At 46.2% G+C, this 14183-nt stretch overlaps 6 protein-coding genes across 6 annotated transcripts; all 6 read left to right on the forward strand.

Annotated features, from left to right (window-relative positions):
* The first annotated feature begins 15 nt into the window (after positions 1-15).
* Positions 16-2113, forward strand: F5Y00DRAFT_245394 (TRAUB-domain-containing protein). Its single transcript, XM_048008959.1, has 3 exons — positions 16-139; positions 221-320; positions 385-2113. The coding sequence occupies exons 1-3, from the start codon at positions 79-81 to the stop codon at positions 1880-1882; spliced, it is 1659 nt and encodes a 552-aa protein (XP_047861754.1). The 5' UTR covers positions 16-78; the 3' UTR covers positions 1883-2113.
* A 2715-nt stretch (positions 2114-4828) lies between these two features.
* F5Y00DRAFT_160928 (glycoside hydrolase family 16 protein) lies at positions 4829-6429 on the forward strand. The gene is made up of 2 exons (XM_048004698.1): positions 4829-5758; positions 5872-6429. Exons 1-2 carry the CDS (start codon positions 4988-4990, stop codon positions 5953-5955), a joined length of 855 nt encoding a protein of 284 aa, XP_047861755.1. The 5' UTR covers positions 4829-4987; the 3' UTR covers positions 5956-6429.
* A 305-nt stretch (positions 6430-6734) lies between these two features.
* Positions 6735-7175, forward strand: F5Y00DRAFT_265161 (uncharacterized protein; the record flags this gene model as incomplete). The annotated part of the gene is made up of 2 exons (XM_048011762.1): positions 6735-6987; positions 7042-7175. 2 exons carry the CDS (start codon positions 6735-6737, stop codon positions 7173-7175), a joined length of 387 nt encoding a protein of 128 aa, XP_047861756.1.
* Positions 7176-8348: 1173 nt separating this feature from the next.
* On the forward strand, positions 8349-9545 carry F5Y00DRAFT_160932 (uncharacterized protein). Its single transcript, XM_048004699.1, has 4 exons — positions 8349-8698; positions 8778-8911; positions 8964-9126; positions 9204-9545. The coding sequence occupies exons 1-4, from the start codon at positions 8617-8619 to the stop codon at positions 9275-9277; spliced, it is 453 nt and encodes a 150-aa protein (XP_047861757.1). The 5' UTR covers positions 8349-8616; the 3' UTR covers positions 9278-9545.
* Positions 9546-9968: 423 nt separating this feature from the next.
* F5Y00DRAFT_265163 (uncharacterized protein) lies at positions 9969-10973 on the forward strand (the record flags this gene model as incomplete). Its single annotated transcript, XM_048011763.1, has 1 exon — positions 9969-10973. The coding sequence occupies one exon, from the start codon at positions 9969-9971 to the stop codon at positions 10971-10973; it is 1005 nt and encodes a 334-aa protein (XP_047861758.1).
* Positions 10974-11534: 561 nt separating this feature from the next.
* Positions 11535-12737, forward strand: F5Y00DRAFT_255025 (UROD/MetE-like protein; the record flags this gene model as incomplete). Its single annotated transcript, XM_048010246.1, has 1 exon — positions 11535-12737. The coding sequence occupies one exon, from the start codon at positions 11535-11537 to the stop codon at positions 12735-12737; it is 1203 nt and encodes a 400-aa protein (XP_047861759.1).
* Positions 12738-14183: the final 1446 nt, after the last annotated feature.

Below are 14183 nucleotides of genomic sequence, written 5' to 3' on the forward strand. Positions count from 1 at the left end.
CAGTCGTGGGGCCGACGTACAAACGCCTTTCTTTACTCACTATTAACAGGTAGACAAGCTATTGTTGCTAATAGTGCAATGTCCAAGACAAAGGGGCGCGCACGGCAGTTTGCCGAATGGGCAGAGCAACCAGTCAAAGGTATGATATGATATGAGAATATCTATGTTTAATTCAGTCGCTACGTATTAAATAAAGCTAACACTTGCTGCTTCACAATAGACTTCGATCCCGAAGTAGAAGTCCCAGATGAGGACGACGTCAGCGGAAGCGAAGATAGCGTAGATGAAAACGCTGGTACAGAACATTATGTCGCCGTAAGGTACGATAGTTTATGAAAATGGATAATGGATATTTTATTCGATCTAAGCTAAATTGATTTGCAGCAAAAGCAAGCTTCGCCGCAGAGACCCCGTCGCGCTAGGACCCCAATACCGGGGTGCTCCCGTAAGCCGAGAAGCCCTCGATGACGAAGAGGATAACGACGAGAGCGAAGAGGATGATGATCCCGACGCGGCCGATCTCGAAGCCGATCAAGACGGTCAAGTCGATGCAGAGATCGCTCAGGCTATGCCAAAGAAAGGCAAGAGAGTCGCAAGGCCTACTGCTGCGGACTACATGCTATCCGACGAGGAAGATGATGACAGTGATGGGGCAGAACTTGATGGGGAAGACTCTGAGGATATCGATGATGACGAAGATGCTTCCGATGAGGAAGGAATTGGAGGCTTTATAGATGACGAGGCGGAAGAGGATGAGGATGAGGACGAGAGTGAAGATGAAGACGAAATGGACCAAGACATGGAGGATAGCGACGAAGAATTGGATGAGCAGGAAGAAGATGACGATGCTAAAGATGCAGCGCAGGCCAATGGAGCGAGTCGTGCAACAATTCAAGAGATGATGAATGCTGGCCAGCGCAGTGTGGCTAGTACTTTATCAACAGCGGCTCAAAAAGACGTGGCAAAAGGGAAGGCAGTTCGACAACAGCGAAAGGCCTTCGATGCACTTCTCAACATCCGTATACGACTACAAAAGTCACTCGTCGCAGTCAACTCCTTCAGTACCATTGAGGAACTAGGGGGCCAATCAGAACCCTACGAAGCAGCTGAAGCGGCCGCGCTAAAGCTATGGAATACAATTGATGGGTTCCGCACGAGTATACAGTCCGACTCGTCAGGAAAGACAGGCCAAAAGAGGAAGCGAGTTGCCGATACAGATACGTCTAGTCAAGACATGTGGGAAAATATGGAGATTATTGAGCAGCGGGCAATCATTCGACGCAGGGCGGTTCTGGAGAAGTGGTCGCATAGCGCCCGGAATATAAGGATGATGGATAGGTCGTCGCGCAAATTTTCTAATGCGGTAGAAAAATCGCTGACTACGAGGTTGGATGAAGAGCTTGATGCACCGGAACGGCTTATCAAACGGACCCGGACGCCACGATCATGCGCTCCGGCACAAATCGCAAAAAAAATCAATGAAGATGCGGCTATCTACGATGATGCCGATTTCTACCAGCTGCTATTAAAGGAGCTCGTTGACCAACGTTCCGGCGATACGTCGGGCGCCCCGGGTGGCCCCGCAGCGACAATCCGGTTTGCCGCCGTAAAGGAAGCGAAGGCGAAGCGGCATGTGGATACCAAGGCCAGCAAGGGCCGAAAGATGCGCTTCAACGTTCACGATAAACTACAGAATTTCATGGCACCAGAAGATCGCCGAAGCTGGGAGCAGAGTGCCATCGATCGCTTCTTCGGGACTCTATTCGGTCAAAAACTGGTGCTGAACGAAGACGAAGACGAAGACGATGATAAGGAGGCATCTGATGAAGAAATGGGCGGTGCGCCGATTAACGATGGAGGCATCCGATTATTTAGAGACTAATTTGAAACATTCTGTTACCTATCTCAACTATCTGATGATTCGTAGTGTAGAAAAAAGGGAAAAAGGCAGAATTAGGTAGGTACCTAATTATTGAAATAAGTATCGTCGCGCATGTTTCCAAAAAAGAAAGGATTTTCAGAAGCTCGTATTGGTATTGGGTTCTTTAAGAGTAAGCCGACGATGCGCCAAGATGGACATCCAACCCCGTATTCTAACAATACGAAGATTGCGCGAACTAGGGTACTGATAAAAATCATAAATAATCTTTTCTGCCTCTTATAACTGCTTCTTTCTGCTTCACTTTTCTATAGTTTGATGTGGTCCTAAATTGATATCCCTAGGTATGCATAGTCGATAATTTGGTTTCGAAGCCCAAGAGAACGGCCTCTAGCTATCCACCGTCACAGTTACATGCAGGAAAGTCTAGCATGAAGATGGATATATATGTAGTCTCCAACTTCACTTGGAGGACAAAATGGCGCGGATGAAGGGAGTTCAAGTTACAATTCACTAATTCTTTTCCCTAGGTGCATCTCCTCCTCGGTCTGACAAGCACTGTCGATTTCGAAACTATCTTGATCGTGCCGATTGCGGTAAAGCGCCAGTTACGCTAAAGAATCCCAGAATCCCAAAATCCCAACACGGGCAACGTTGGATGTATCGTTACACCACGGACGACGAAGAAGCTAATCGCAACCCAGGCCTATTAACACTCGTGCTGGCTCTAGTCGCTTTAGCAAGACGTCGATGGTTACTTCTCATGTCCAGGGCCCTTCCTTCATATGAGCACGACATGTCTCCGGAGCATGGTTCCATCACCCCTTCTACATACTTCACTCTACGTATGCATCGGCACCGGGCACGTGCAGTGCATATACAACGCGTTACGCCATGTTTCGTCGAAATAACCAGTGCATTTCACGTCACGAAGCCAAGGTGCTAAAAGAAAGATTAACGGGGGCTTCTTTCTAAGCTTGCAATGCAAAGTGCTTGGCTGGCTAGGCTATACTACATAACTACCTTAATTAAGCATGTAAAAGTACTAATGGAGATATGTATATAGGGGTGGACGTCGCGTAAGAACAAGCAAGCTTCGCGCGGAACCGGAGATTACATAGTACTCACCGCGTAGCCCTGCGACGATGGATTCGAATACCGAGAAGGGTTGATAAGCCTGGATACACTACGTTACGTGGTTTAGTTACCTGGTTCAAGCATAGGTAAGGAGGTAGGTAGGTAGGTAGGTATGCAGCTATCACCCGCATATTGGCCTTCCTGTAGGCTGTATGTATGGCCAGCATATGGTGATGAGAATTGGAGTCAAGTTTCGTGGCCCGAATCAGCAGCTTTTCCGAAGAGCTTCAATTTTTGGCCTTTCGCCAGAATCTCGCAAAATTCCTTGAGATGGTTTACAACATTTTTTATCAAGTCAAGTCAAGTCAAGTCAAGTCAAGTCCCTGGCCGGCGGCGCTTCTTCGGCGTCGACGAGCTTCCCGTTTCGGATAAAAATAAAAATAAATATACTCAAGGTAAAAACAGGCTTGAGCTTGCGCATATGTATGTATTCCTCCAATCACAATCCCTTCGCATCCTTATTCGTACATAATAGGAAAATATTTCATCTGAAGTCGGTTCAAGGAAGTCAGTGTCAAGGATCCCATCCCTGTTGAATTAAGCACGCGGTCCGGCGCAGGTACAAACCTCAAGCATGAGGTCATTCAATCAGCTGCTCGGTTGGAGATCCAAGACATGGTAAAGACATGGTAAATAATGTTAAAATCGGCCCACACGGAATCTAGATCGCACCGCATGTGCATTCAACCACGGGGGCTTGGAGCACAAAGACCTCATTCAAAGACCTCATTCTCCGGTAAGGATACCTACAGGCTACACTAAGTCAATATCATCTATCATCTGCCTATATTCTCCTTGGCCTAATCTTTAATGTTCATGATATCGTCCAAGCTGACCCGATACTTAATGACTTGGTCTTAGCCGGGATGAGAATAACTAATACCTATACGTAATAGAAAATATAATAATATGTCCCGCCTCCAAATGTTTGACTTCTCTTTTAAGACTTCTCTTTAAGCATGCGGGGCATCCGTCTGGGGATCAGGATCTACAACCAGTACCGATCTGGCAACGCCATCTGCGATTTGGGGACCTTGCGCCGCCATCATGTCGGACTTTTTATCCTTCATTGGAATGTGGTTTACCATGGTATATTTGACACATCCCGGCGTCCAATCACCTCCGTCCGCGTTACCGGGCAGCTTTTTTGTGTAATCCCATGTTTATAAGTTCGAATATACTATCCAATCCTATATCCCCTATACCCTCATACCCCTTAATCATCCCCCATAAACCCCATGGGTCACGTCGACGTACCAATAAGCCACGCGCCTCAACTTTAAACTTACCTACCTACTACCTTACGTGCGTACTTGTAGCCCGCTACCTCTTACCGACCACTGTTCCTGCTGCTTTTTTTTTTAAGATCGCATAGTAAGGCCTAGGGGGTCCGAGAATGCAACCCGAGCGTGTAACTCGACCGCTGCCGGACTATTCTGTGCTACTATCCCGGCCCCGTCAGTGCAATCTTACTTCCACATCGCCGTTACTCGTTCCAGATCCATACTTGTGGTCTAGACGCGTGTATAGATCTCTACCTCCTATCCGTGCTCTGGTGATGATACCATGGGCGCTCGAGATCCTGGTCACCTTCCCTTTCCAAGCCTTTCCAAGCTCACGAGAACTTCAGTTCTTCACGCAGGTTGGCGCTAGACCTCTCATTCTTCGACTCGGCCGGTGCGGTTCCCTTCCCACTCGCTTCTGCCCTTACCCCTCCCCGATCACGCTCATATTAACTATTCTATACCTTATGTTAAGTTAGTATATATAGAATAGGAGATCTACCTTCATCTAGCGATGTAGGACGATCATCGCCCTAAGTACACCGCAGTCTCTACAGCTGGTCTATGACTTACACTCCTTATTACCAATTTCGATTCTACTACAAGTGTACATATTCCTACAACGTCATTGCGACTACTTTACTACTTATATATATATAAGCCGATCCTTACCTCAATAACAAACAACATGTTCGTGAAAGTACTTACTACCGTACTAGCCCTAGCGGCATCAACCGTATCGGCCGAGAGCGCACCTGGTTACTCAGGCTTCAACCTGGTCTGGGCAGATACCTTCGACGGCGCGGCCGGATCTACGGTCAACAGCAACAACTGGAACATCATCACGGGTCTCAACGTCAACAATGAATGGCAGACTTACACGACGTCCAACCAGAACCTCCAACTTAGCGGCGGTGCCACCGTGCAGATCGTGCCGCGCAAGGACAGCAGTGGTGCGTGGACTTCGGCACGTATCGAGTCCAAATATACATTCACGCCGCCAGCGGGCACGCAGACGATGGCCGAGGCGAAACTTCGATTCGGCGACAACGCCATCGCGAACAAGCAGGGCCTCTGGCCGGCATTCTGGCTCCTGGGCGACTCGATCCACAATGGTGTAGCATGGCCGACGTGCGGCGAGCTGGACGTCATGGAGACGGTCAACGGACAGCTGACGGGCTACGGCACGGTCCACTGCGACGTGTACCCCGGCGGCGTGTGCAACGAGCCCAGCGGCCTCGGCGCTTCTATCGCCATCCCCGACCAGAGCTGGCACAACTGGCGTATCGTCTGGGACCGTCGCGCCAACACCTGGACCGGCGAGACAATCACGTGGTACATGGACGGCCAGCAGTTCCAGCAGATCTCGGGCTCTAGCATCAACAACCAGGGCGTCTGGAACTCGCTTGCCAACTCGGCCGTGTACTTTATTCTCAACGTCGCTGTCGGCGGTGACTGGGTGAGTTTATCCTCTCTTATTTTTCTTTTTCTTCTTGTTCCTACCTACCTCCTAGAAATGTCGAGACCTAGGTTACCTACCAGTTTGCTAACGAAGGTATGTCCTACCTACAGCCCGGCGCGCCCAACGATGCCACTCTGGACGGGTACGGCAGCATGATGGAGGTTGCGTACGTCGCGCAATACCTCGCCGCCTAATGAATTATAAATCAGTACTATCATCGAAACGGAAGGGTGACAGGTGACGGGGCTGGGGCTGGGGCCGAAGGAGTTTGGGTTGATAACTTGGGTCAGGTGGGAATATTCTTGCATTCTTCGTCCTTCGCTCCTGAACATATTTGAACTTTTTTGCATATGCATATACATTCGCTTCTTGTATATACTTGCGGAGGATTTGTATATACCTACATGCCTTCTTACCTGTTTTTACCAATCAAGAACAATTACAAGCTAGCTCCGATATTGTTGCGTGTAAATAGCCCCTTAATACCGCCCCTGGTCTGCTTGCTTCGCATTGGATACTCATGGCGGTTAATCATGCCGGCTAATTCCCACTGATGGATTAGATAGCTGGCCGTCGTCATGGGGTAAGGTTTCTATATACTGCTTATAGAGCCGCACTGTAGATAAAGGGTAGTCACCTTGGCCAATAAATTTATCTGTCTAACCTGCCTATCTGAGGCGTTCTCGTGAGCCTTTTCTCAAGTCCTGTGGGGATTCGTTACGTTGAGCCATCAATATATATCCCTGTCGCTTCCGTGGTGGTGCAATAAGCTTATCTTGCCGTGTGCCGAGTAGTGAAAGCATATCTTAAAGCAAAGGACCGAAAGGGATAGCACATGCATCTAGTTTATATCAGATTGTTAGGTAGTATATAGGATTCGTTGTGCGCTATAAAGAGGAGAGCGGACGGTATTCTCATATGCCAATGCTGTCCATCCGTAACCCTCTGAAATAATCTACATACTATTGCGAGTATGAGCCTCAAGATCATCCAAGGACTGGCTTTCGCCATGTGCGTGGCCGCTGCTACAGAGAGCTCACCCGGTGATCCTGATTTTTACAACACTGTTGCTGAGATATTCTCGGGGCCCGACTGTAGCGAAGAAAGCTTTGTTTGGGCGGATCCCATATTCGGGAGCGGCGGGAGTTGTCAACCTCTCGATAGACACGGGAATACCCCTGACATCCTCAGCTACAAACCTACCGATATCTATCCTGACTGCATTGGTGTGTTATGAGTTTCCGTTTACTACCTCTTTTATCACTAAGATAATACATAAGTTACACTTTACACGGATACCGAATGCAATAGCACACCGTACTCGGCGGAGGTAAACCAATGTGTTCAAGCGGGTATTCCTTTCGTCAGTGCCTTCGTGCAGTGCCCGTTCTCGATTAAACCGGAAAGTGCCTAGAACGAAGCTGCTCTGGGACTGTTAGCCGGTTTACTTATCAAGATGGGGTCACTTCTGGCTTTCAGCTAGAACTAAGTTCATATTCCTGTCGCTGAGATATAGGGAGAAGTTATGACTGAAGGATATCTCAGGGGGGACGGCGGGGCCCGAAACATCGGGCTAGGCAATATTATTATAACCCTGGTATAGAGCTATAATGGATAAAAGGGTGTTTTAATCCACGTTATATGCATATATACTAATGAGAGGTAGTCAACATATTCCGGAGCGTGGGAATAAATAAATGATAATAAATTCGGCTTCATTGTCGTAGGTATATCAGGAAATAAATGGTTGCTATAAGGGGAAACTTATGTCTCATAAAACCACAGCGCTGTTTTACCGAATCTCCTAAACCCCACTCCCCGGAGCGGAATCCTAAAGATGCAATCAGGTAAGTTGTTGGAGGAAGCCGAGTATGGAAGCCGAGTATGGCAAGCTCCCGTTCGATATTTTTGTCTGTATAAGCATTCAACCCAGCTAACACGTCGTCTGTGAGGACCCATCTCGGGAGGTATGCGCCTGTCTGGCTGCGCACATGCTACTCCCCCGAGCTAGCGGAAACGTATGCCGACTGGTGTAAAGAAGACTTCAAGCGTCCTGGCCCTTGATAATAGGGTCCTTAGCTCGACGCTTTTTAGAACAGAAGGTGTGGTTGTATTCGAAGTTTTCAATTATTTTTGTAACGATCTGGCGCTTGCAGTTGAACGCCTCGGCAACAGCGGTCCTAGTTGCACCCCCCGTTACAGCCCCGACCATAAAAGCCCTGGCCTCAGGAGTAAACTGTTGGTGTTTGAGGCGATTGCCGCTTAATATGCGACCAAATTCATGTAATTTGGATGATATTTTGGATGACATTTGGGCTTATAATTACTACTTGAAGTTGTTATGTTAGGTAGGTATGTTGTTGTCACAGAGTAGATGGGTACGAAATACACCTAATAAAGGGTCTGAAACGAGTGTCTGAATCGTGTGTGTATTGAGGTGAAATCCAACGTGAGTGGAGATACGAGAAATTACTGGTGGTTGGGGCTATTCCCAGATCACGTGGTATTACGTGGTGCTGACTAATCTGACACCTTCCCACTCAACTACGGCTACCTACAAGAGCTACGGGTGTTATGACTCTGCCCCTCCAAATCCTTATAGGTGCCCCTCACCCAATGACGTTATGACTCCGTTTGTTGCTGCAGGTACAAACGAAGTCGAAGTTTCACTGCTTCGCTGCTTCTGGGGAAAGTTATCAATGTAATTAAAACATCATAGCTTCCCAAATTTCAATTTCCAATCTTACATTTTCATCTTCTAACTGCTTTCGCCCAATTGTCCCAATTGTCCCAATCATAATCCGTCATCTTCCAACTAAAAACAATAAGTCAAAGTCGCAAGTCTAACAGTTATCATGTCGATCCCAACCTCTACGTCTGTTGTCGAGTCCGCCGTCATCAAGGCGCCACTCAGCCACGTCTGGCATCATATCAAGCGTAAGTTAAATACCTAATACCTCTGGGTACCTTGGCTTCGGTTGGTCATGATTAGGTATCTAATGAAATTCCTCCTTAGTCCAGGATTTCAGCAACTTCTGGTCCGCCCTCAAGTCGAGTCAGTATGTTAAGGGTACTAGCGATGAGACGGATGTTGTGAAGTGGACATTCCAAGATGGCACCGAGCTCGAAGTGAAGCAAGAAGAGCACAGCGTACGTTGATTTCATCCACCTCGTGACAGGCAGCTTCTAACTATATTATAAGACTATCAATCACTACATTACTTACAGTGTCATCACCGCCAAACCTGAGCTGACCTACTCTTCCGTCCTTTCTACCATTCGCTGTTACGCTGTTACTTCGGGCGAGTTGGAGGGCAGCACCTTTGTAGAATGGACTGGAAACTTCTCCAGCGATGCTGATGCAGGTGCGTATCACATTCCTACTCATCTATACAGTTCCACTCTAGTTTGTGCCGCGAATGAGCTGACAATTTTGCGGTAGGTGTTATTCAGGATGCTAAATTCAAACGTCGCGATGCCCTGGCCGACTTGGCCAAGGCGGCGACGAGCAAATAGACTGGCGGTATTCCTAGCAGTAGACTAGGTACCTAATCTTTAGGGGATTATTGGGGGAAGGGTGAAAAAGTCGCTTCGCGAGTGTCCATGTATAATTAAGTAGCCATGGCTGACAGAAAAAGGTATGATATGCAACGAAACACTGGTACTAGTGGAAGACAATCAGAATTCTCGATGAACAATCCATAATACTTTTAAATAAGGCGCATCTATATACTATTTCCGCCTATCCCATCCATTTCCTTGTGAATGCCTAAGCCAAGTCATCAGCCATAGTCAGCATATTGAAATGACCACCTCCTACGTTGATATTATATATTAAACCAGCCTAGACGACGATACTTCATACCCCTTTCATAGCAGCAAATGACTAGATTAGATACTTATGTTTAGGTTCATAGTTATCATATCGTTGCACAGTTGCTTTGTGCAAAAGTTGGAGGGCTCCCTAATGTTCATCAACCTTACCCATGTTTATCAACTATAAAATTCAATAATTTAGTTTCATTACAATGAAAATCAAAAACTTATTCGTAAAGTGATATAACAAGTTTCTTGCCCTCGCCTCCGTACCCTTCCATAGCTTGCACCTTAAGATTTTCAATCTAGTAAGTTTAAGACGACGATCAAACAGTAAGAAAAGAGTATCATTATCTATCATTGCCTATTTTAGAAATATCAATCACTCACAATGACAACACACAAAACTCCCGAGCAAATCCTTGAACCTATATACAGAAAAGAGGACTTGATCAAAATAGAGGAAGAACTAAAAAAAGATGATCTGTTTATTGAATACAGAGGCCGCGGTGGTTCGCTTTTTAAAAAGCTGAACCCCTTGCCCCGTCAAGGTTTGGTTGAAGCACCACCCAACTATCAGGTAACCCGGAATTTTATAGAATTCGAAGGTGAAAGAGCTCTTGATTTCGCCATCAAACAAGGAAAGGAACAATGGTTTACGCCTTTGCTAGTTTCGACAAGGCCGTTTCGTGGGCCAACCCTGTCCTCGGATGAAGTGATAACGCACATGACGAGGGAAATAGAGAGTTGGGAGTCCAATCCAATGTGTAAAACCCTTTTCGAAACATTACAGAAGACATTGCCTGACAATATCGATAAGATCATTGCATTTGGCTCGGGATCAATTGGGAATCTAGATTTGATAAGCCCACACAGAATAGCTGATGTTCAAAGTTGTAGGGAGCACGCATTACTGTTGACTGTAGCCAGGGCTTTGAATGAAAGGAATGGTATTACGAACCAAAAGGATGGTGTAGCCATCTATCTTCAGGATCCTAGTTACACAAGTGTATGCAAAAGCGCCCTTAAGACATACGGATTCCAGATTGTCGACGGGTTTGGTGCCCGTGGCTTCACAATGGTCGATGAAAATACTCTCGTCGTCGGCCACCATCCCAACTATCCTCTCCGAGAGATTATCGCAGATCTTGCCCGGCCTGCCGCTATGTGTTGGTCACCTCCAACTGAGCCGCGATTCGAGAACGCACCCCCACGCCGCAAAGTATATGCCACGGACGTTGATTCTGTCCGTATTAGCAAGATGTTACAAGAGTACAAAGTGATTCCTATTCCCGGCTTTCGTTCTAAGATTCCTATCCCCAACCATGACGACTTTCAGATAGAGTGGATGGAGGAACCATGTTACGACAACGTATGGTATGTCCGAAGTTTATAGACCTGATAACTACCTCCTATCCTTAACCTAAGTAGACTTTTGTAGCCTTTGTTAATAAGAATGAATAATGAGACTATAAAGGAGCAATTATAAGAAAAAGCCCTTGATATAACAGACTCTTTAAGTAATTAATCCAATGATAAACCTGCCAAGGCACATTTTTTTGGTCGTGTAGCATTTCATCACTGCCGCTAACCATAGGCAATGCCATAAATCGTAGGCATAATGTGACATGGCTCGTCTAAACCCCGCTTGAGCTATTGCATTTTGTGGATTCCGCAGATTCCTTTGAATCAAACCCTTGCTGAACCTATCAGGTATTTAATACTGAAGTGAGGAGAAATGGTTCTATAGCATCAGGGTAGATCAATAGAATAATGCGGAGTGCCTATTATATATCATTTGCTATTGGCTATCGTTTTCGGTTTGTGACTTCTTCAAGTATCACTGGAAGAAAAACAATGTTCCCTCGCGTAATACTTCATGCTACCTATTCAAAGATCAGTATTAACTTCAAAGGCAAAAAGTGGAAGAACAGGTAGCTTAATAAAATAACATAAAATGGCGCCTCCTTTTAGAGCTGATCATATAGGGTCATTGCTAAGACCCAAATCACTTCTAGAAGCTCGCTCGGGACTCTCATCCCCCTCCCAAATGTATTCGCTTGACATCCCACAATCGGTCAGAGATGCGGAGGCGCAAGCAATTCGTGAGGTAGTTCAACTACAGTTGCAGAAGGGGGTCCGACCCATTACAGACGGGGAATACGCTCGCCACATATATTATGGCGGCTTTTTCGAAAAGCTCTTTGGCTTTGAAGCCAAGCCAGATCTTCCCATCCCAGATGCGTTCAGAACTGACTTTCCAACAACTGCCGGTCTTGCAAAGATGGGAGCGAAGACCCGGGCCGCAGTTATTTGCACAAGTAAAATCGGATATAAAGATTCACCCTACCTTTCAGAATGGCTTATGCTTCGAGACAATCTACCTGAGCATCTATGGCACGAGGCTAAGTTCACTATTCCAGCGCCGAACTATCAGCACATTCAGCTTAAGCCTGGCACGGCATGGACTCAAGAATCAGGGTACACTTCCGAACAAGAGTACTTTAACGACCTCGCCAAGTGTTACTCCGCTGAGCTTCGCACACTCTACGATGCAGGTCTCCGTAATATCCAGGTGGACGACCCACACCTGACCTACTTCTGCTCCTCCCAGTTTATCGAAGGGTGCAAGAAAGACGGCACCGATCCAGACGAGCTTCTTGACTTATATACTCGGACTTACAACCGGATATTAGCGAACAAGCCGGCAGATCTGCACGCGGGGATGCATCTGTGTCGAGGCAACATGTCTGGGTCTACACATTGGGTCTCGGGTTCGTACGAGAAGATCGCGTACAAGCTCTTCAACGAAACAGATTACCAGACCTACTACCTAGAGTTTGACGATGTCGAGCGGGCGGGCGGCTTCGAGCCTTTGAGGTTCCTACCTAAAGGAAAGAACGTAGTATTGGGCTTTATATCGACGAAGACACCGGAGCTAGAGGATCCGAACATTGTTAAAGAGAAGATCTATGCCGCTGCCACCATAATATCCGGTGCGCAGGGGATAAGCAAAGACGAGGCAATGGAATGCCTTGCCGTTAGTCCTCAGTGTGGGTTCAGTAGTAGCAGCCTGGCTGGCGGTTTGGGTATGACGATGGAAATAATGTGGGAAAAGTTGCAATTCGTGCGGGACATCGCTCAAGAAGTATGGAAATAATAAGGGGTGTTATCTTTCTATTAGTTCATCTTCTTTTTTACAATATGTACCTAAGCTTAGGTACTTACTTTCGAATAACAATGGTATAGTTGACGGAAGATCAGTTAAAGGGTAGGTACCTTATAAAAAACTTTCATATCTTTACCGACGTCGTTTCTCTATTATCTCTGCACATGTTCCTCGTACGAGGGGTATTATTTATATATAAAAACTTAGTTTATTTATTACAAGACCTGGTAATTTCCGATATCTAGCCTATCAAGCCCGAGGCATTCATTATCTAGAATCTATTTAATAAATAACATATTTTAGGATATGCTAATACCAGACTCCAGTGGTTCTGTCGCGCTGCGAGAAGCGCTGGGGCTCTCATCTCTAAATACCTAGTTTATACCTGCTCGGGTAATATATCAATTACTAAGTAAATATTCCAATAGTAGGCGTCTGAAACAAAGAGAGCATATAGACACCATCTTGTGAAATAGTCCAAACGCAAGCCAATAATCATACAACAGAGAATGGAGATACAAGCCAAAAAGCCGAAGTGGCAGCACCAAGTGAGGTACCTGAGCACACGGCGCCATGTATTTAGCCTTATCCAGTCGCGCGGTGCCGTCCTGCGACTACCTCCTAGAAGCAAGTAATACGTGAAATACATGAAAAGCATTGCTTGCATACAACGGAAGGCGTCTGTGAGTGATCGATGGATTCGATAGCGGGTCGATAAGGTTACTATGAGAGTAGAAAGGCCCAACATTGTGCTCGTTGACATATGTATAGCCGGATCAAAGAAGGGTATTGGGGGGTAAAGGATAATAAGTACCAAGGGTATTATGACGAGTTTGACTGCAAATCTTGGGAGGTAACTAATAAGCACCCAGGGCATTTTGACGAGTGTGATTGTAAATCGAATTATGGGCCATAGCCAATATAAAAGGAGTGCCCAGGGTATTATGATGAGTTTGATTGTAAATCTTGGTAGGTAACCGATAAGTACCCAGGACAATTTGGCGAGTTTGGTTGTAAATCGAATTACGGGCCATAGCCAATTCACAAGGAGTGCCCAGGGTACTCTGACGAGTTGGATTGTAAATCCAATTACGGGCCATAGCCAATTTAAAAGGGGATCGGAAAAATAAATAACCTGCTCACATAGGAACCACACTACGAAGAGTGTCTGAATCAGGTTCCATATATGGGTCAATATACGGTATACTCTGGCCGAGAATATCTGTCCTTCGGCGTTGGCATTAGCATTGGCGCTACTGCGTGTAGGATGAACGATAACGGTGTCCATTTCTAAAAGAGGATGGATAAATAAGTCGATTAAGAATATTGATCAAATGGATACCTAGGTAGTTAATTCGTTATATTTTAGTATACTTATATTTCAAGGCACAATGTACGAACATGCTTTGTTAGGTAATAACATCAAAGTAAGTGACT

The sequence above is a fragment of the Daldinia vernicosa genome (genome assembly GCF_022497035.1).
Source record: "Daldinia vernicosa strain CBS 139.73 unplaced genomic scaffold F5Y00scaffold_51, whole genome shotgun sequence".
NCBI lineage: Eukaryota > Fungi > Ascomycota > Sordariomycetes > Xylariales > Hypoxylaceae > Daldinia > Daldinia vernicosa.